Here is a 21,596-nt window from a genome sequence, read left to right as displayed (position 1 = left end):
AGGTGCGGCAGTGAGCAGGTGTCATGCCATTTGCTGGTTGGACCAAAGCTGTGACACACAAGCGGCTGTTCTCCTGGCTACTGTCCTCTTCTACTACACCCTCAGCTCTTCCATGCACCCCAGGGAGATGACGCCTTGTGAATCTCAACAGCAGCTGTGACTTCAAGGTAGAATGGAAGTAAGATGTCTGCGGTAGGGCCCTGAAGCAGAGCACGGCTGTGAGCTGTGTTCTGAACAGATAGAATTCTTGGAAAGTCCCATCCCAGAGCCCAGAGACCTATGGGTTAGACTCTGCCCACAGAGCCAGACTGTCACTAGGTCGGCCACCAACTGTCCCACCAATGCTGCATAACAAACAGCCCCAAACAACTGTATATGGCCTGCTGAGATCTAACGGAAACCTCCCTCACCACATTCAAGGGATAAATGCATGACAGACAGAAGAAAGCCATTTATTGATGTGTTTAATTTTCCCTGGACACTTATAGGTATCTGGAACAGTCAATCACAGCAGAAGAGGTTTGGGCTATGGGGCTATTTGTTACATTTTTATTCTAAGTCACCCTTTGCCTTTCAGCTTAAGATGGAAACAAAGTTCTGATTAGTAAAGTTGTAACTGCAGACACCATGGATGGAATCTGAAAGGTGGAGCCTGGGAAGATGAACACGGAAATCAGGTGGCCCATGAGTGAGTCCCCATCCTCTGCTCCAGGACGTTATGTCTCACTTCTGAGGGGCTCAACAGCCGTAGGCTCCTGGCATGGAGTAGGTAATGGGGAAAGGCCAGGATCCGTGTGGTGGGGACTCCCCAGACAAATCCAAGGTATAGGGTTAGAGACCCAGATGTCTAGTGTCAGAACGAGCCTTTCTCCGTCCACCTTAGCCCGTGCTGACACTATCACCGATTTCCCCACCCCAGTGACAGATGCCGGTGCCTTTGCTGAAGGCTGCATGGAGTCGGTTTCCACCCAGGGAAAGCTGCTTGCATCTTTCCCTGAGGACCCTACTGAGGATGGCTCTGACTTCAAAAACACCAACTGTCGAATGCCAAGGAGGAAGTACCAAGACCCACTGTATACTGTTGGGAGTCAGCTCCACCCAGGGCCCTGATGGGGTGAAGGATGGGGCCCAGCTTGAATTTAACCCAGGAGCTCCAGAGGCATGGGGGCAAAGCAGTAGAAACGATAGCTGTTCCTAACACATCTTGGGCTCCACACAAACCTGTTACACCACAGAGGCCGTGTTGGACTCCAGTGCCTGGGTTAAATAGAGCCCCTTTCCAGAATCCTTTCAGACTGAGAACAGCTAGGTAGCAGGTCCCACCCTGCTGTTACCAGTCCCTCCCAAAGCGGTGCCTCCCAAGGGGTATCAAACACCAAAGTTGCTGCTGGGCTGGAAGAGCGTGACCACACACACAATACCAGAGCCAGAGGCATGCCGGGCTGCAGATGTGGTACTGCAGAAAAACTGCTCCTGGGGGTCTGAGAGATGTAGCACAGAGCAGCAGAGAGGGCCGGATACCGACACCCTATCGATGACAATTCTACTGAGGGACTAGCTCTGATCCCAACTGCAGCTTCCACTGAGGACAGCTCTGACAGCATCCCCGAGACCTCTGGATTACAATGCGGGTGGGAGGCAGTGTGCTTGGCCCAGTGCCCCGAGCATGTTACCGGGAGGCAAGCCTTCTGGGATTGACAAGTAGATTTTAAAAGCACCAGCTGTCCAGTCTCTAGGAGGACCTCTTGGAACCCAGCGGGCAGGGCAGCAGTCTACAGGGGTTTTGCTCTGAGTGCTCCCTTCACCACCTCCACATTTGTCTCTTCTAGGTCAGAAACTAAAAATCTCCATGGCTATGCTGGGATGCCCCGCCAACTGCCTGGCATACAGCTCTGAATGCAGGGGAAGAGGGAGAAGCAGGCCAAGGCTGAGGGCACACAAGCCACAGACCCACTCCATTACTTTCCCCAGGCTCCAAGACTGGTCCAGGAATGGGCACCTGAACAGAGTTCAGTCAATGGTATCTTCACTCTAGAACTGCAAAACCCACATGACAATGGGGAAGTCCAGGGTTAGGGAAAGGTCATTTAGACTGGGGCAAAACTAGCAGCAGCCAAGGAGGCAGGTGGGGGCAGGAAGAAAAGAAAAAAGGAGGAAGAACTGGTTCACACCTGGACAAGGTCCGATGTCCCACAAGGTAAAACAGAGAGGCAGTGTGAATAGCTTCCACTCACCTTTCTTATTCTTTTTGTTTTTTGTTTTTTGAGACAGGGTTTCTCTGTAGCCCTGGCTGTCCTGGAACTCACTCTGTAGACCAGGCTGGCCTTGAACTCAGAAATCTGCCTGCCTCTGCCTCCCAAGTGCTGGGATTAAAGATGTGCGCCACCACACCCGGCTCCCGCTGATGCTTTTAAAGATCTGTAGATTCCTGTGTTATCAAATGCCCTGTGCTGTCTGGGACTGCGGCGCCTTTTGCATATGATGCTGCCTACAGGGACGATTGTTTTCTCCTTTTATAGAAGCGGCAGGCTTCAGATCACAGCTAAACCATCGCACCCTTGAGATTTCTGGGACCATCCTTCTAAAAGTCTTCTACCCTACTGGGTGCATCTTGAGGAAGGTCTAGCTCTCTCCCTGCCCTCAACACTGGGAACTCCAGGTCAGACACTATGAAGCAGGGTCCTGATGATTTCGTCCTAGGAGGCCCTGGCATGATGCTGTGTTTGATCAGTCCTAGAGAAGACATGAACCCACCCCGGATAACTTTCTTTCTAGAAGCTGCAGCTTCATGACTGCTCAGGGTCTCTCTGGTGACTGAGGATGTGAACTGATTGGCTTGAAAGGAGTCTAAAGACCTAGAGGGTGTACTGGTCTTTTAAGATGATCCAACAATGAGCCTGGCATGGGCTTGGAGCACCGACTGTGTGCCCAGAGATTGTACTTAGTTCAATCCTGAGCACAGAGCCTGGCAGAGCTCAGGTCACCCCTTGCATGCCAATGCTTGTGCAGAGCTCCTGATGACCCATAGTGGTCTAACCTGTATAATAAGGGCTGACTAGCCCAGGGTCCTCCAGGGCCCTGTCAGGGGTCACTACAGCCCAAGTAATAAGAAGATGCAAACTGTAGGTAGAACCACCTCCTTCCTTCCATCATCCAAGCAGCCTGGGGATTAGAGAGTATATTCACAGTGGGTGAGGGCCAGGAAGAAGCTGCCCAGAGAACCTGCGATACCCAATGCAAACTCGGGTTTGTGCTTTCTTAGAAACGTGGAGGTCTCTGTTAAGGCCTGCAGGTCTGACAGCATGGGTCCATGGAGGCACAGAGGGTTGGGACCTGAGACCTTAGGGGTCAGGTCCTGAGAGGACCATGATATAGGCCTGGTCTCCGTCCTCAGCTCTGCTGCTAAGCCTTCTTTTGCTGGGATGGATGGGGCACTAGATAGCAGGGTTCTTTATGTCTCCAAGACACTTTCTTTCTAAGAGGTAGGACCCTGAGTGGAGGGATCCCTAGGGGAAAGGATTGCCACTACAGATGTACAGGGAAGGGCCTTTCTTGGTAGGTAATGGTTAAAATATGGATAGAGTTCAGCAGGCAATGGCAGCTAGCTCTCCATCCACACAACACACACACACACACACACACACAGTGAGTGAGAGAGAGGGGGAGGGAAGGGAGAGGAGAGGAGAGGAGAGGAGAGGAGAGGAGAGAGAGAGAGAGAGAGAGAGAGAGAGAGAGAGAGAGAGAGAGAGAGAACACAACTAGAATAAGGTCACCATTAAGGTAGTTTCTCTTCCTTAGCTGCCCCCTCAGCAGGAAGCAGGGACTGGGACCTCCTCCTTCTGCCCAGAGCTGTAGATGCCCTAAGGCCACACTGCACAGGCCTGACCTTTTCCAGGTCTGCAGGGAAAGTCTGACTGGAGGTTGGGATCCCAGACCTGAAGGTTAGGGCATCACTCAGGGCTTGGGTGGAGTTGGAGGTTAATAGAAAGCACAGTTCTTCCCTGCAGCCGCCTCCACGGGCTTGGGAAACAGGTGGCCTCCTTTAGGGTTACCGAGCTCTCACGAGCCACAGCTCTATGCCACCCAGACAAGCTTAGGGTGGCAGGTACATCGCCTCCGTTGAGTTTGGCGAGAGACTCCTAGTTGCACTTGGAGACCTCCGGGCTGGGAGCCAAATCGCGGGGGCGACCTCGGGTGCGGCTCAGAGTCAGGCTTGGCGCTCGCCTCGGGAGAAACGTCCCCTCTCCGACCCTGAGCACTCTCCGCCTTCTCTCTAGGCGCTGAGGAGAAGCGGCCCAGCGTGATTTCCGCCTCCGCCAGACCACCCAGGCCCGCCCGCTAGGGCCTCCGCGCCCCCACCACAGGTCATACCCGGAAGGACCCGAGCCCCCGCGTCCGGCCCCTCCATCCGCCTGACCGCCCTCAGGGACTCAGCAGTCACTGCCAGAGCAGCCCCGCCCAGCGCCCCCGCCCTCCCACCTCTGTCTAGCCTCGGGGTTCTCCAGCTCACCTAGGTGCGCGAGTTACCAGGTCACCTGGTGGCTCTTGTCATTGCGCCACCCTGCGGGCAGAACCCGGGCTTGGTTGTAATAGCGGATTCGAGCCCCACATTGTTGGGAGGGATGTTGGACTCAGGAACATTGTGGATTAGCATCCTCGCCTGCCGCCCGAAAGTCAAGCCGTGCTGCTGAGATCCATGCACTGGACAGTCAGTCACCCTTAGCCCTCTGACCCTGCCTCAGCCGAGGGATCAGGCTGCGGGGTGCCTGGCCCACGTGGTACGGAGGGTGGAGCGGGGTCGCGAGGCTTCTTTGGATTCGGGGTGGGGCATACAAGCTCCGCCTGGGGAGGACCTGCCAACCCGGACCGGGAGGGGCGGGGTTTCGGCCGCGGCTTAAAGAAACTTGTTGCGGGTCCCAGAACTGAGACTGAGCTGCTGCGGCGGAGGAGCTGCTGCTGGGCCCCTGCGGTGAGGACAAAGATTGGGTCCTGCGTGGCAACCTTGGATTCCAGAGTGTCCGTCCATAGAGTGACCGGGCGCGACCCCTGCGTCCATCCCCACTGAGCGCCCCTCGGCGCGTGGCCCCGATGCTGGACATGAGTGAGGCCCGCGCCCAGCCTCCCTGCAGCCCGTCTGGCACCGCTAGCTCCATGTCACACGTGGAGGATTCGGACTCCGACGCGCCACCGTCGCCCGCGGGATCAGAGGGCCTGGGTCGCGCGGGGGGCGGCGGCCGAGGGGATACTGCCGAGGCAGCAGACGAACGCTTCCCAGCCTGCATCCGTGATGCCGTGTCGCAGGTGCTTAAGGGCTATGACTGGAGTCTGGTGCCTATGCCTGTGCGCGGCGGCGGTGGCGGCACGCTCAAGGCCAAGCCACACGTGAAGCGGCCCATGAATGCCTTCATGGTGTGGGCACAGGCGGCGCGCCGCAAGCTGGCGGACCAGTACCCGCATCTCCATAACGCAGAGCTCAGCAAGACCCTGGGCAAACTGTGGCGGTAAGTGTGGGGACTCTTGACACTGGCTGAGGAAAGGAGTGTAGGGGCTGAAGGAGGTGACGTCGTGCCCCAGCTTGGGCTGTGCTCCTGGGCTGGTTCTAGGGTGGGTCTGGTCAACAGAGACACCAGGTGTGGGACTTTGGAGATGGACCGAGGCCAGTTCCAGGAGTGTGACCCTCCAGTCCTTTCTCCTTTCCTGGGATATCCTGCTGAGAACTGCAGAACTGGGGATCCCAGCATCAAGTGGCCACCACGGCCTGTAGGCATATGGGCAGGCATCAAGCTGCTTTGTCCTGGGCAGAAACTGGGACTCCGGGGTCCATGAGGAGTCCAAGTCCTCTGGCAGGCCACAGCAACCTGGAATTGGGGAAGGAAAGAGCAGGGGAAAGTGTCAGGCTCAGTGAGCATTGTGGCCTGAGAAAGGCAGGCATTATTGAAGACAGCTTCACAGTCCCACCTCCCAAGCAGCCTCTATGAGTTTGAAACAGTGTGTGTTAGTGTCACTGGGCTGAGCTTGAAACAGTGTGTGCTAGTGACACTGGGCTGAGCAGGACAGCCGGGTTGTCTTGCCCTCTCAGCTTGGCCGGCAAGTTGAGGTTCAAGGTCGAGAGATTCTCAGGGTGTGTGTGTGTGCTCTGAGGACAGTCTCCTGGAGTTTCTCCATCACTCCTGGCAACTTGGGACGGCTGGCTTCCAGAAAGCCTTGCCTTTGTTGAAGTATAGTTTTCACTGGGTCCTGTCGTCTTTCTTGAGAGAGATCGGTGGTGGTGGTGGTGGTGGTGGTGGTGGTGGTGGTGGTGGCGGTGGTGGTGGTAGGTGAATGGATGAGCAAATAGTGCTGGAAAGGGGGACTTCAGGAAAGATGGGGAACTGGGGTCTCTCTTGGTCCTTAGACTATAAAGAACATACAGTTCTCAGCACACAGGCCTGCTGGGCTCTGCCCCACTGGTGTCAGTTCTCAGCAGGAGGGCAGGTTACCCCCTGGAGGGTATCCTGAACTCTCCGGCACCCTATCCTATGCTCCAGCTGTCTGACTGCAGGCAGCAGTGTGTTTGCTGGTGCTGCCCAGGTCCTTGGCAAGCCTGGAGCTCCGTGGGCATCCTCGCTCTGCTGTGTTTTCTGTAGCTTGCTGAGTGAAAGCGAGAAGCGGCCGTTTGTGGAGGAGGCCGAGAGGCTCCGTGTGCAGCACAAGAAAGACCACCCAGATTACAAGTACCAGCCAAGGCGAAGGAAGAGTGTGAAGACTGGCCGGAGCGACTCAGACTCTGGTACTGAACTGGGCCACCACCCTGGCGGTCCCATGTACAAAGCTGACGCAGTGCTCGGCGAGGCACACCACCACAGCGACCACCACACAGGTGGGCTCCAGGACCCTTAGCGTGGGGACGGGCAATAGCAGGGCTGATCTGGAGTGTGGGTAGGTCTTCCCTCCAGGGTTGGCAGTCTGCGGAGGGCCCAGTCTTCCCCAATCCCTTGGGAAAAGCCTCTGGATATAGCTATTTCTTATGTACAAAAGAAGGGGGCTGCACAGCTCCATCTAGCACTCTGGATGTGTGTAGCTTCACCGGGACTTACTCACAATCTGCCTCCACTCTACAGTAACAGCAGCGTGGGTCAACAGCCTCAGAATCAGGCTGGTGGGTGGGGTCTCAGCAGCTAAGCAGCCGAAGAGAAGCTGGAGGCAGGCCGGCCGTGAGCTTCCGTTTACTGGGCTGTGGTGGGGAAAGAATGGGGTTGTGTGGGTTCACCTTGGTCCAGTGCCCAGGGCCAAGCATTCCAAAAGTGCCCCATTAATGCTAGTTCTGGTGGGGCCGGCTGGCCACCTTCCATCCCCCCACCCAGGTCTTCAGGGAGGAGCCTTGGGTCTTCCCACAGCACAGTGCCTAACGGAATGTTCTCAGCCAGTAAGTGAGGGCTAGGTCTGAGTTTGCAGGAATTTCGGGAAGGTAAGGAAACAAAAAGCCGTTGATTTGTACCTGTGGCAGTTACCAGGGTTCCTGGTGTCACCCACCAGCTCCACCCCGGTCCCACAGAAGGAACATTCATCCTTGCAATATACTTTCTTCCTCAGGCCAGACCCATGGGCCACCCACCCCACCCACCACCCCCAAGACGGACCTGCACCAGGCCAGCAATGGAAGCAAGCAAGAGCTGAGGCTGGAAGGGCGCCGCCTGGTGGACAGCGGGCGCCAGAACATCGACTTCAGCAATGTGGATATCTCCGAGCTCAGCAGCGAGGTTATCAGTAACATGGATACCTTCGATGTCCATGAGTTTGACCAGTACTTGCCCCTCAATGGCCACTCAGCCCTGCCCACAGAGCCCAGCCAGGCCACTGCCTCTGGCTCCTATGGAGGTGCTTCCTACTCGCACTCCGGGGCAACCGGCATAGGGGCATCCCCTGTGTGGGCCCACAAGGGAGCTCCCTCGGCTTCAGCTTCTCCCACAGAGGCAGGACCCCTTCGGCCACAGATCAAGACGGAGCAGCTGAGTCCCAGCCACTACAATGACCAGTCACACGGCTCACCTGGCCGTGCTGACTATGGCTCCTACAGTGCCCAGGCCAGCGTCACCACAGCTGCCTCTGCCACGGCTGCCAGCTCCTTCGCCAGCGCACAGTGTGATTACACCGACCTGCAGGCTTCCAACTACTACGGCCCCTACCCCGGCTACCCTCCCAGCCTCTACCAATACCCTTACTTCCATTCATCCCGCCGGCCCTATGCCTCGCCACTGCTCAACGGGCTCTCTATGCCACCCGCACACAGCCCCAGCAGCAACTGGGACCAGCCTGTGTACACCACCCTGACCCGACCCTGAGGCTGCTGCGTTCCGGAAGTCTAGCCAGGTCTTTGAGTTCTTCCGGAGTGTACTCGGTAGAGGTTGGAGGCAGCCAGCACGGCCTTACTCCGTCAAGTGCCTGCTGAATGTGCAGGAAGCCAGGCTTTGTCACCATGTGTCCCCTTTGCTTCTGGATATCCAAACTTCTGCCAGGGGACAGAGCTCTTCCCCCCCACCCCCCTTCTTTCTCTGAGGTGACTGGTGGTTTGCAAAACAGGCATTCCGTTCTCTCCGGTTTGGAAAAGTGCACACCAGCTCCCGAGTTTTGCATCTCAGTAGATAAGAAGATAGCGACGCCTAAGGACCAAGGGGAGAGAGGCTTCATGTCCTTACCAGCCTCCCCAAGAACTCCCTGGGACCAAGGGGTGCAGTTCCCAAGGTGAAAGCGTGAGAGGCCATCTGTGGATGCTCGAGGATCCACCCACGCGGGGAATCTCTTGGGACCAGTGTGAGATGGAGGGTCCGCATTACCACAGTTCTTCCCAGCAAGGTTTGGCTGAGAGGAACACTTTCTGGGTTTATTTTTATTTTTTGTTATTTTTATTTTAAGGCTTAAACATGTTTGTCTTTGAAAGGTGTTGAAGACGTATTTATGTTCTGTTGTTATTTTATCTTTAATTAATGAAGTAATTTGTGCAGAGAGTAGAATTTAAGACAAAATTAAAGTCGGGAAGCTTGCTCTGTAAAGGGCAGGAGGGAGGTAGCTCAGCACCCAGCAGCATCTCTTTGCTTGGCCTTCAGATGTCCCTGGAGGCCTCTGCCAGGCACAGGGGGAAGTGACCAACCTCTTAGGTCTGGTTAGAACAAGAAGCCCGGCACCATCATTGGGTCAGGCACTGGAAGGCAGGAGCAGCATCGCTGCCTTCATGGTGCCAAGCGGTAGAAGACAGGATTTCCTGCAAGCTGGGCAGCTGCAGAACCACGATAATCTTGGCTCTTTGGCACCAGGCGCTACTTACCAAGCTGTGAAAGGAGAACCTCCTGACTAACCTGCCTAGGTTCCTAGTTAGAGCATAACATCTGCTTCCCCGCCTGCGTTGCTGTGTCGAGTGTATAAACCGGCTACGTCACGGAAACTTGTGCCTTGAACACTTTGTATATTTACTCACATTTGAGAAGTATCACTTCTTTTTAATTTTTCTACTTTTCCTACCTTTTTTTAGAGGGGAAAAAATCCTGCCTTTTTTTTTTTTTCTTTTTTCAGCATATCTCCTTCCGGGGGCCGAGGTGGGAACCACAGCAAACTCATTTTTATGCAGTCTTTTTTTTTTGGGGGGGGGGTTGAATTCAGAAAGACATTTGCTGTCCTTTACCTGCTGTGTTTCGTTCCTTTCTGACCAGGCAATGCTAACTTTTGTACAGATCGATTTGATAAAATTTAAAAAAAAAATGTTTTCTCTACTTGGAGCACGCTTTGAGTATTACTTCTTTCAAGCCTAGGGGTTCTTGCAGGAAGGCTCCTGGCAGAGATGGATGCAGCTCTGCTGAGAGCCTGGGTCCGGCTGCCTTAAGCAGGCCACTGTGGGGAGGGGAGTGAGCCAGCCAGGACTCCCCAAGGTGGGAACTTCCTCACCTTGGGGAGGTAGCCAGCCCCGGCACAACCAGTCGGACTGAATGAAAGCACCACGCCCTTAGCCTTGTCTGGCTTCCTCATTTTGAGGGTTTGCTCCAAAGCAGACAGATACAGGTCCAGATGGGCCATCCCAATCCCTGCTTTTCCTCCAGCCGAATCGAGGCTGGTATCTGGGTAGCTGGACAGTGTCTCAAACCAATGGGCATTTTCTCTTCTGGGAGCAGGGTCCTGGCTCAGAGCCAGGCTGGGAGCAGAGAAGAACCATCCCAAGAGAGCCTGCTGCTTGGAGCAAAGTTTCTAGGGAGAAAATGATTGTGAGGAGAGACAGCAAGTGGGGGAGAGGTTCTGGCCAAGTCATGTGGCTAGCAGGGCCTGCCAGAGCTGGCTGCATCTCAGTTATGTAGACTTCTGTCTTGGTCTGGGGGTGGGGGTAGCCATGTCTCTCTAGAACCCCAGTGTGTATGGGGGGGAGTATGTGTGTGTGTGAGTGTGTGTGTGTGTGTGAGTGTGTGTGAGTGAGTGTGTGAGTGAGTGTGAGTGTGTGTGAGTGTGTGTGAGTGTGTGTGAATGTGTGAGTGTGTGTGTGAGTGTGTGTGTGTGTGTGTGTGTGTGTGTGTGTGTGTGTGGTGGTTTACTACTGCCCTGGTTTAAGAAGCTTGACTCTAAAGCCTGCCAAGACCAGCATTCAGAAAGTCACTTGGGTTTCTAAGAGCTTGTAAGGTCTGAGTGTGCCAAGCTTCCAGGTGTAGGGGATTCTGAGGATGGTGTTGTGAGAACCAGGTTCATGGATGGCTGATGCCTTCGCAGGCTACTGCCCATGTAGACCCAAACCCTGCCAGTCCTGCATCCAGCCAAGGGTTGTCTGAATCCATATGGCCCCCAGAGTTCTCTCATTGACACCCCAGACCAAGGAGAACCCCAGGTGCCCGGCTCGCTGACAAAGCCACGAAGCCCTGCTGCTGGGTTAGGATTAGCTTTGGGGCTTGCCAGGTTCCCAAGGGCCGGGTAGCCCTGCCAGTTCTGTTGGGACTTGGCAAGCCTTCTGAGTATTAACTCCTGGGGCCCAGGGCCCTTCTGTCTTGCCAGCCAGCCCTGATTCTAAATGTTGCTTCCATAGCCTCTTGTATCGGAGCATCATGACGTGGGGCACCCGTGCCCTGGCCTGTCTACCCCAACCTTTTCCTTGAAGATTCTCTGTACTTTGTATCCCCCTGTCTGCTTCCACCTCAACTCCTGGGGCTTCCTACGGGTGCTGCCTGTTCTCAAAGGCAGAACCTTTCAAGGTCAGCCATCCTGGGAGACTCCCAGTGCTGGGGCTGTGGGGCTGGGGCTAGGACAGACAGCTTGGGGAGGAAGGAGTTCTGATGTGCTGGTCCATAGGAAGAGATTGTCCGGTGTCTCCTGAGAGCTTCAGTCTAAAAATAGTTCCCTGACCAGCTTCGCCCTGAGTCCTGTTCTGTCAGAGAGCATCCATCCTGTTAGCCCATCCCAGGGGCAAATTGGCAGAAAGCCCCTCCTCTTCATTTCCTTACCCAACACGGTGTTAGCTCTGACCTCAGTGAAACGGAATGCCCTGTTCAACAGAAAGAGGGTAATGGTCCTATCTGCCCCAGCAACCGAGAGCCTGGGAAAAGCCCCCTCCATTCCCTACTGATCTTCTTGGTGTAGTATCAGCTCTCGGGAGCTGGTATCTGTTTGGTCAAGTTCATGTTCATCCTGGCTATCAGTAACTGATAGAGGACGTCTGTCCTCCAGGCACTCCCTATCTTTACAGACTCTCCCAGGTAGTCAGTTTGAGTATTCAACATGCTTTATCCTATGGCCTCAGTTAAGGCTCAGCACAGGGAGTGGTTACCAGAGGTGCACAGTCCTGGCCTGGGGTCTCTACCCCCACCTTTCCTTCCCAGTGTCTGACCTCAGGTCAAGGGACTCCAGTCCTGCCAAGGACTGAGCCTCTCTGCCCACCTCACATTTGCTGTGGCTGCTGTCAGTGGCATTGGGCCCCAGTGTACTCTTGGGGTGATGTCCCAGCTGCCAGGCACTGGACAGATATGGACACTCATTTGTAGGCTGTGGACCAGCATTATCTCCAGTCTCCCAGTGTTCCTAGGCCCAGCGTGACAAGGAGATAAATTGCCCTTGTCTGGCACCCAGGCAAAGAACTGTCCTGAGGGAGGAAGGCTGGCTAGGACCTCATGCTGTCGGTCCCTTCTTATGCTAGTGGCACGTATGGTGGTCTTCATCACCTAGTAAGGCCATCTGGTACTGGCTTTGCAGCCCAGGCATTGCCACTGATTGGGTTGGTGGCTCCCGGTCACCTTGTCCCCCAGCTAGGAGCCTCCCCACCGGGTGACCTGATATTTCCAGGGGTTGCAGTCAACAAAGGGATGTTAGTCACCCCCTCCCCGCAACATATACCAAATTTTGAGTCTTAGGGTATCCTGTAACCCAAGGCCATCTGGACTGAAACCTTCATAACTTTGGGGCCTCTGTACATGGTGGGTGTCCAGTGATGGATGTCCAGGGGTTGTGCTGCCCGTATATGAGAGGCATCCAAAACACAGCAGTGTATGACAGAGTGCGTGCCTCTCCTTTCCCAGCCCCAAGTCCCTCAGAGCTCCTCAGCTGAAACTGGCAATGGCTTTATTTATTTATTATTTATTTATTTGTTTATTTATTTAGAGACTGGGTCTCTCTCTACATGGCTGTGGTACTCACTATGGAGACCAGGTTAACCTCGAACTTAGACCACCCTGCCTCTGCCTCCTCGGGGTGTGCCACCACCCCGGGCTGAGGATGCCGCTTGGAAGTGCGGGGTACTCACTGAGAATAGGACTTGCCTGTGGCTGAGCACACTGTGCAGACACCCAACAGTGACTATCAGGGCACACTGTGCAGACACCCAACAGTGACTATCAGAGGGATCATCACTCCCTCAAACCTCTTGAGAATCTTGTTGGTCATGTGCAAAATGAGGTGGGGTGTTTGAGGCAAGGAAATAGAGAGAGAAATAAGCAGAGTGCGCGTTCTGTAGGGACTGAAGGCAGACACAGCCCTTCACCTTTTCCCAGAACTGAAGCCCAGATGCCCCTCAAGAGCCTCTTCTCCCCCGACCCCGCAGATACCCCCTCCGTTCCAGCATCCAGGCACATGACAGCTTCCTGTGGGGAGACAGGATGGCACAGTGGTTAGAGAAGCTGTCATTTACCAGTTTCCCCCATGGAATGTTGACAAGCTCACTGAAATCCTGGGAGGATTAGCTAGCCAAGCCACTGGCTGACCTCTGTGTAGCACCTTTCTTTCTTCTTGACCCAATCTCAAGGGCACATGTCTCTGGATCCTAGTCCGGTCTCAGATGTCCCTCTTCAAGCCTTTCTGTTCCCTTAGCCCCCTTTTCTTCACCGTGAGATAGGGGTTGGAATCTAGGTGGGTCCCCTTCAGTTTGTATGTAGGGACAAAGGGCCTGATTCTCATCTTTCAGGAGATCCTCCCACACCCGGTTCTTGGACTAGCTCACTTCTAGATTTTTCTAGGATGTCTAGCCCAGAGGACCTTGTAAAGGGTTAAGGGGCGCAGGCAACCATGCCCACATTGGGTTGAGCGGCTGGTGCCGGGCCAGGAGCTGGGAAGGCACTGCATTTTAATGAATCATTATTGCTGGCAAAGCCTTTGTCTTTCTTTATCCGGTGCACAATAAAAGAATTAATTAGACAGAAAATGGCAGGCCAAGGAACTGACAGGTCATTAAGGGCTGCTGAGTGACCGATGAGACACAGGCCAAGCGGAGTTCCGCCCCGAATGATAATGGCCAGCCGGGTGCTTTGTATGCAGGACCAGTGGGCCCCGGTGGACAGCACTGTGGCTGCCATTATGGGCTGGGCAGACACAGGCCCCTGATGATCTATATAGCGGGGAGAGAGAGAGTTGGATGGATGAATGAAGTTAGGTACTGATTTCTGTGTTTGGAACCAGGAGGGATCTTGGGGAGATGGTTCTGTCCTTTGAACTTTCCTTCCTGGATTAGGGAGTCAGATGCAGTGTGGGTACAGGAATGGTGCTCCCTATATTACAGGAACTCGATGGGGTGGGAGGGGAGAGATGGGACAGCCCAGGAGGGAGGACTCCAGCCTTGGCTGTGCTGGCTTTGTTATTCAAACATCACCAGAAAACACAGACTAGCTCTCACACTCAGAAAATTTGAGTTCCCTGCAGGTTGGTGTCCTTGCCAGCGATCACCAAGTGTCCAGAATGGATGAGTCCAGCTCAAAATAGGAGCAGAGATGCAGGTCAGATAAGAGGTTCATAGCTAGGTCCTGCTGCCCCCAGCCTCTGGCCACCAGGAGGTTCAGCTGGCCCAGTCTCTGGCTCAGTGTCCACCCTCTCCACCTCCATGAGAACCACTGGGCTTCCTTTTACTGGGTGCATTCTTGTTTGCTTCCCTGACCTGCGGGTCTGGGAGAGAGTTGTAAAACCCCAGACTAGTTTGAAGAAAGACCTTCTCTGCTTGCCTGCTGGTGATGTCAGAACCCAAACAGGGTAAGTCAGCCTGTCAGTCAGCAGCCATTCCTGGAGAAGATGATATCACCCTCCAGCTTTGCTGCACCCAGCCTGTGTCTTAAAGCACACCTTCCCCAGGACTGCGCTGCCTCCTCTTATCAGCTAGGAGTCGGGGGCAGGGACGAGGCCAGCAGCCACCATGGACTTTTATCTGTGAAAGTACAGCTGCCAAGATCTGTTCTGGAGCAAAATCTTGAACACCAGGAACAACAAGGATGTGTGGGAGGAACTGCCCTGCTTGGAGACCATCCCCAAGCGTAGACAGAGGCAGGCACTGGAGGACCCTGGGGGACAGGCAGGCAGTGGAGGACCCTGGGGGACAAGCAGGAGGTACGGCCCCACTTTGTTACAACTGGAGCAGTAGCCATGCCTGTTTCCAGGTTAAGGAGACATCCATCTGTCCATCCTCCATCCACCTACCTCCCAATCTGTTCTCATAGCAGGACACTGGGCACTGCGTGAAATTGTTTCATTACTTTCGCCACGTGATACCCGATGAAGAAATTCATATCCTTTCCTCTTCTGTGGGAGGCAGAGGAGGTCCTGGGAGCCTCCACATTATCCCCTTGAGGTGTCTGTGGTGATTAGTGTTGGTTGTCAACTTGACAAGATCTGGAATCCTCTAGGAGGCAATTGTCCAGGAACACCCATGAGAGATTATTTAGATTATGTTAGCCTCCGGGCTTGCCTGTGAGGGATTATCATGATTAAGTTAATTGATGGGAGCAGACCCACTCTAAAATGGGTGGCCCTGTGCTTGGGTCCTGGACTGTGTGAAAAGAAGCGAGGTCAAGCAGCTCCCAGCAGTCATGGTTCCTGACCGCAGCTATGATTTGCCCAGCTGCCACTTGTCCCTACCACTCCTCCTCCCCTGCCTAGGACCAGCTGCCCCCAGACCGTGAGCTGAGCTAGAATCTTTCTCCCTTAAATACCTCTTCTCGGGGTATTCTGTAGACCAACTGCAATGTGACATAATGCCCTTACCTGCCTTCTCTCCCAGTTCCTGGGGCCACTCAGTTCATCCAAGAAATGTATTTACTAACAGCATAAGCAGGGGTGAGGTAGGCTAATGCTTGGGGACCCTAGTTTTAGCTGCTCCCCAACAGAAAGAGAGGCGTTGAGGAGGTTTAGAACTTCTCTGAGATGCATGTGAAGTCTGACCACCTAGGCAGTGAGAGGAGAGAGATGCATGGAGTTCCTGCTAACCTCCAAACATGGTTGGCCATGGAGAAGTTACTGGTGGTCTCTTGAGCTTTATCTGTAATTGGGAAGGTCAACACCTGTTCCCAAAGCATGGTGCCCAGGAGGTGTGTTGGACTCAGAGGCTTAGAGCGGGGTTTTGTAAGGAGCACTCATTAGACACCGCCCAGAGTTTTCATTCAGCCTTAGAAACAGAAACTGCACCAGTGTGTGATAAGCAAGGATTTAGCATGCTGTACAGGGTCATTTTCTACTCCATATGTCTATTCTGCCATAGTCCACTTCCCCATCATCCATCCATCTACCCATTCATTAATCACCCGTTATCTATCTATCTATCTATCTATCTATCTATCTATCTATCTATCTATCTATCCACCTTCCCACCATTTACCCCCTTCTAATTAATCCATCACCCATCTACTCACCTATCCCACTGTTCATACATCTTTCCATTCACCCAACCAACCACTTCCATATGTCATCCATCCATTCATCCATCCACCCATCCATCTACATCTCCACTATCCACACATTCATCCATGCATCCATCCTTCTATGCATGTATGCATCCATGCATCTGTCCATTCATCCACGCATCCATTCATCCATCACACCTATCTATTCATCCATTCATCACATGCATCCATTCATGCATTCACTCATTATCCTCCCATCTACATCTCCACCATTCATGGATCCATCCATGCATCTATCCTTCCATGCACGCTTCCACCCACCCTTCCATTTATCCATGAATCCATCCTTCCATGCATCCATGCATCCATGCATGCATGCATCCATCCATGCACCCATGCACCCATCCATCCATCCATCCATGCATCCATCCATGCATCCATGCATCCATCCATGCATGCATGCATCCATCCATCCATGCATCCATGCATGCATCCATCCATGCATCCATCCATCCATGCATCCATCCTTCCATGCATCCATGCATCCATCCATCCATGCATCCATCCTTCCATGCATCCATGCATCCATCCATGCATCCATGCATCCATCCATGCATCCATCCATCCATCCATGCATCCATGCATCCATCCATGCATCCATCCGTCCATCGAGTTCCAAGTACTGGACTTTAAAGGAGAAGGAGACAGATTCTCTCCTGGGCTCTCTCAGTCCAGCAGGAAACAGTCCAATGGGACAAGTGCAAGGCACCATAGGGACAAGGCCCTGACATGGTTGGAAGGCTTGAGAAAGACATAGTTCTCTGGGGGTTTCCACTGAGTGCTGTCTGTCCCTCATCTCACCCGACATAAGCTCGAGTCTTCTCGACAGAGGAAACTTGAGTTGAGGAAATACCTCCATTGGAGTGACTTGTGATCAGATCTGTGGGATTGGTTAGTGATTGGTGTGGAAGGGCCCGCTCACTGCAGTTGGTGCTACTCCTGGCAAGCGGTCCTGAGCTGAATTTAAAAAGCAGGCTGAGTGGGTCACGAGGAAGGGGTCTGTAAGCTAAGCGACATTTCTTCATGGCCTCTGCTCAGCTCCTGTCTCCGGGTACCTGCTTCCAGGTTCCTGCCCTGCCTTCCCTTCATGGCGACTGTAAAATGAAATAAACCCCTCTCTCCCCAAGCTGCTTCTGGTCGTGGTGTTTATCATAGTAATATGTGACAAACTAGAACAGGAAAAGAAGCAAAGAAGGCCAGGCTGGTGTCTGTCATCTGAGGCGAGCTCTGTGCTGGGACACAGGTGGCATCCATAGCCCAGAATATGCATATGAGACGGCCTGCTTGGCTAGCACACTGCCAAGATGTTTAATACAAAAGAATTGGTGACGGCCATGAGCTACCAAGAAAGTATGGAGGGTTCTGCCAAACCCCTTTCCTTTATAAAGACAAGCCACCAGCCCTTCAGCCAAGCTTAGAAGACCAAAAACATGGCTGGAAAGAGGCCCCATGAATTAGGTGCTTGCCACCCAAGCATGAAAATCAGAAATCAGATCTCTAGGACCTACACAAAGCCTGGTACAGTAGCGTGTGTCAGGAGGAGACCGTGCCTCAAACAAGGCAGAAAATAAGGAGGAACACCTGAGGATGTTCCACAGGGGCAGGGATGAGGGTGAGCAAAGAGAACCTCCTCCTCCGGGCAGGATGTAATGTGGTGAAATCACTTCTAAGCTACCTTATGCTCTAACAGTATCACTCCCAGTTGAAATGTGCCCCTGTGGTCACAAGAAGGTTCCTTGCAGATGTCCTTGGGCTCCTTCCCCCTCCAGCATGCCTGGGCTGTGTCTCCCCTTGGCAGGATGGCCTAAAAAGGACTATGCTGAAACCCTGAGCATCTCTCTGTCCCCCGAGCCCTGACAGAAAGGCCTGTGTGCCACCTTATGAAAACACCCTTGTTCATGAGGCTCCCTCAAATGCAGACCTCTGGACGTGCGTCTGGTAGCTGTCCTCCTCTGTGTCCAGGTGCAAGAGGCAGCTAGGACTGGCGGGGCGCTGCAGAGACGGGACACTAAGCAGCCAGAGCAGGAAGCTGCCGGCTAGGGCATTTCCTTTCATTAAACACCATTCCCTGCTCCCCCAGCCCCAGGCGAGAATGGATGTCACAGGCAGCCCTCTGCAGGCCCAGGCTGAGCGAGGCATTTTTCATCTCCCCAGGAATGCATGGGGTGTCGGGGGAGTTAGCGGTTCTGTCGCCAGAGGAAGACAGAAACTGTAACGGCGGCGGCAGAGGTGGGCGTCCTGCGCCCATCTGGCAGAAAAGTCATATTGTGAAGCAGGGACCGAGCCAGCTCTGTCTCCTTTGAAAAGGAGACAAATTACACTTCAATTATTTGATAGGGTCTCGCAGCCCTCGCCCCCGCCTCCCGTTCCGCACACCCTGGAGATTTTGGAGGAGCTAACTCCCCTCAAAGAGGGCGCCCGCCTTGTCACCTGTTCCTCCCATACTCGAGCTAATTCCGCAGGGCCCGTGGGAGGCAGCGGGCGCGCAGATCTACCGTGTGGGCGCTGCCGCTCCCTGCCTCAGTGTCTTTGTGCCTTCTGGTTACAAAACAGGCTGAGCGGGCTCATTTGCATGAAGCCCGAGAAGCCGACTATGAATCCTCCTTGGTTCTTAGTCTGTGAAGCTGGAGTCTTCAGGCTGCATTCCCTAATCCCCGGGGATCTGTGGGAGCTAGAGTTTAGCTGCAAAGGTAGATGGACGGAGTTCTTTCCTGTGAACTAGGGTTGGGCATCCACAGAACAGCTCAGACACAGTTCCCAGCTTAGGAAGTGAGTATCAAGTGACCCTGCTTGAGACAACCAGAGGGAGACTGTCCACAGTGAAATGATAGGTCTTGGCCCAAGCACAGCTCTGAGCAAGCCTCTCCTCCGATTGGCTGAGCCCTGATATGTCGTGGAGCGTGGACCGCACTAGGAAACAGAGCTATGAGTGTGCTAAGTCCTGAGCTATGGAGCAAGGCTCACCGGGACCTAAGGGACTCCTGCCTCCTCCCACGAGCAGCAGTGTCAGCCCTGTGGGTCCTTGCCAGGAGCACAGAGGAAAACATTGGTGTCTTCCTGGCCCCAGGGTTCAGGACAAGGCCTGGAGACAGAGTGCAGAATGCCCTTCTCAGAGAGCACTTGTAAGTGACAAGCCAGATGTGAGTCCTGAGGCTAGAGGATAGATACAGAGTGAACCAAACGTGTGCATCCTCTTTATCCAAGAGTTAGAAAGGCCCCAGGATGGAGTATGTTCCCAGCTTCCATCAAGACATGGCTCAGTCCTGAGCTACTCATTTATGAGGGAAATCCATTCCCTGTCCGTGTAGTGACCTTAATCATGGGCCATCTGAGCTCTGACAGCTGAGTCTGGTTCTGTCTGGGGCCAGTTGGGGAAGCACCTATTTTGGTTGTAGGACCAGGCCACTGCTCCCCAGTGTCCTGATCTCAGGATTGGTGCTCGTTTGCCAGTCCTGGAGGGAAGCACAAGATCAGGCCTGCCGAGTCTGCCTCAGGCTGCTCTGGAAAATCAAAACCACATTTCCTCTCCTGGAGCTTCCCAAAGGCTTTTGCCCCAGACTCCACAGCTGCTCTGGAAAGATGCTGTTTCTCCTGGGAGGACGTCCCCTTTCCCCACATGCTAGTGAGAAGACTGGCTGAGTTAGGGATAGCTCGGGGGGGAGCAGGCTACAGACCTCAGCCTCCCATAGACGAAGTGCCCAGGAGCAGGTGGCAATACCTGGCAGCCATTGGAGCGTGTCTGTTTCTGTCTGCTTTACTTTTGTTTTTTCTTTGTTCAAGGCAGGGTCACTAGGTAGTTGTAGTGCATGCCTTTAGTGCACTCAGGAGGCAGAGGCAGGCGGATCTCTGAGTTCTAGGCCAGCCTGGTCTACAGTGTGAGTTCCAGGACGGCCAGGGCTACACAGAGAAACCCTGTCTTGAAAAAGAAACAAGCACTTGGGAGGCAGAGGCAGGTGAATTTCTGAGTTCGAGGCCAGCCTGGTCTACAAAGTGAGTTCCAGGACAGCCAGAGCTATACAGAGAAACCCTGTCTTGAACCCCCCCCCCAAAAAAAAAGAAAAAGCAACAAAAAACTCCAAACAAACAAAAGCAGAGGGTCACATGTAGCCCAGGCTGGCCTTGAACTTATTATGTAACCAAGGATGATCTTGCATTTACTTTTTAAAGTAAAAGAAAATTGTTTGTGTGCATGTGCAGGCGCGTATGTGTGTAGCTGTATGCATGTGTGCACATGTGTGTATTTGTACATGCTTGAGCGTGATCCTATGGAGGTAAGCTGCCTGACAGAGTACTGGGAACCAAACTCAGGTCCTCTGAAAGAACAGTAAGTGCACTTAACCACTGAGCCTTCCTGCCTGCATCCCAGCCGGGGGTTAATGATTTTATTTTAATTAATTTGGTTTTCAAGACAGGGTTTCTCTGTGTAGCCCTGGCTGTCCTGAAACTCACTCTGTAGACCAGGCTGACATTGAACCGAGAAATCTGCCTGCCTCTGCCTCCCAAGTGCTAGAATAAAAAGTGTGTGCCACCACAACCTGACCCCACTGAACCAAAAAACGTTTCCTCTTGAATGTTGATCCTCTTCCCTCTATCTCTCCAGGGCTGGGACTGCAGGCATGCACATCCATGCTAGTTTCACATGGTGCTGGGAACTCAGCCTCGGGCTTTGTGGAGGCTTGATAAGTTCTCTCCCAATTCCTAGCCTCCTCCTTTAAAAAATTTCTGAAATAAAAGTTGGGCTCTATAATCAAAGTTGGTTTTCAGCTCACCGTGAAGTCCAGGATGGCCTCAAACTTACAGCATCCTTCTGATGAGCCGTCCATCAAACTTACAGCATCCTTCTGATGAGCCGTCCATCAAACTTACAGCATCCTTCTGATGAGTTGTCCATCAAACTTACAGCATCCTTCTGATGAGCCGTCCATCAAACTTACAGCATCCTTCTGATGAGCCGTCCGTCTTAGCTTTTGTACAGTGAGGGCCACTTGTGATCAGGCTGTCAGTGACTCCATGCGATGGGGTGGCAGGGAGAGCCCTAGGTCTCCAACATACAGCACTGTGCTGTTTCAGAACAGTGAACCCAAACTATTTGGGGCCATAATGTCTTTAACTCTGATATCTTCAGGAGATGAGGAGGGCAGGGGTGTGGCTGAGAGCCGTCTAGGAAGGGTCCATGCACACGATCCTAGGAAAACCGGCCTGTAAAGGGTATTAGGGCCATGTTTTCTGAGAATGAGGGCTTTCTGAGCTGAGACCCAGAGAGTCCAAGGCAAATCAGAATGGCTTGTCACCCTCTCCATGCCCAGGCTGTGACACCCCACCTCGGCCTTAAGGCTTGGGAGGTGCCCCTTTCCTCCCTTTCTCTGCTACCATGAGGACTGTAGCTTTGCTCCATGCTCCTCACAGGAATGACATGCCTCAGCTCAAACCCAGAAGCAATGAATC

General features: G+C 53.5%; 1 protein-coding gene and 1 long non-coding RNA gene across 2 annotated transcripts; one reads left to right on the top strand and one right to left on the bottom strand.

Annotated features, from left to right (window-relative positions):
- Positions 1–427: 427 nt before the first annotated feature.
- On the bottom strand, positions 428–4,800 carry LOC110337852. Its single transcript, XR_002381277.1, has 2 exons — positions 4,511–4,800; positions 428–1,481 (listed from the first exon to the last, which is right to left on the bottom strand). It is a non-coding gene; the product is annotated as an uncharacterized LOC110337852 (long non-coding RNA).
- A 124-nt stretch (positions 4,801–4,924) lies between these two features.
- On the top strand, positions 4,925–9,743 carry Sox8 (SRY-box transcription factor 8). Its single transcript, XM_021221223.1, has 3 exons — positions 4,925–5,501; positions 6,627–6,859; positions 7,573–9,743. The coding sequence occupies exons 1-3, from the start codon at positions 5,089–5,091 to the stop codon at positions 8,319–8,321; spliced, it is 1,395 nt and encodes a 464-aa protein (XP_021076882.1). The 5' UTR covers positions 4,925–5,088; the 3' UTR covers positions 8,322–9,743.
- Positions 9,744–21,596: the final 11,853 nt, after the last annotated feature.

Source organism: Mus pahari, chromosome 21 (genome assembly GCF_900095145.1).
Source record: "Mus pahari chromosome 21, PAHARI_EIJ_v1.1, whole genome shotgun sequence".
Taxonomy (NCBI): Eukaryota; Metazoa; Chordata; class Mammalia; order Rodentia; family Muridae; genus Mus; species Mus pahari.
Note: the sequence above shows the minus strand (reverse complement) of the source record. Positions and strands in the feature narration are given on the sequence as shown.

Bases quoted from the DNA above. Each gene is read 5' to 3' on its own strand.
- Sox8 (XM_021221223.1), top strand. From the start codon at position 5,089: ATGCTGGACATGAGTGAGGCCCGCGCCCAGCCTCCCTGCAGCCCGTCT. The intron at 5,502-6,626 runs GTAAGTGTGGGG...TGTTTTCTGTAG, and splicing joins ACCCTGGGCAAACTGTGGCG to CTTGCTGAGTGAAAGCGAGA. The intron at 6,860-7,572 runs GTGGGCTCCAGG...TTTCTTCCTCAG, and splicing joins CCACAGCGACCACCACACAG to GCCAGACCCATGGGCCACCC.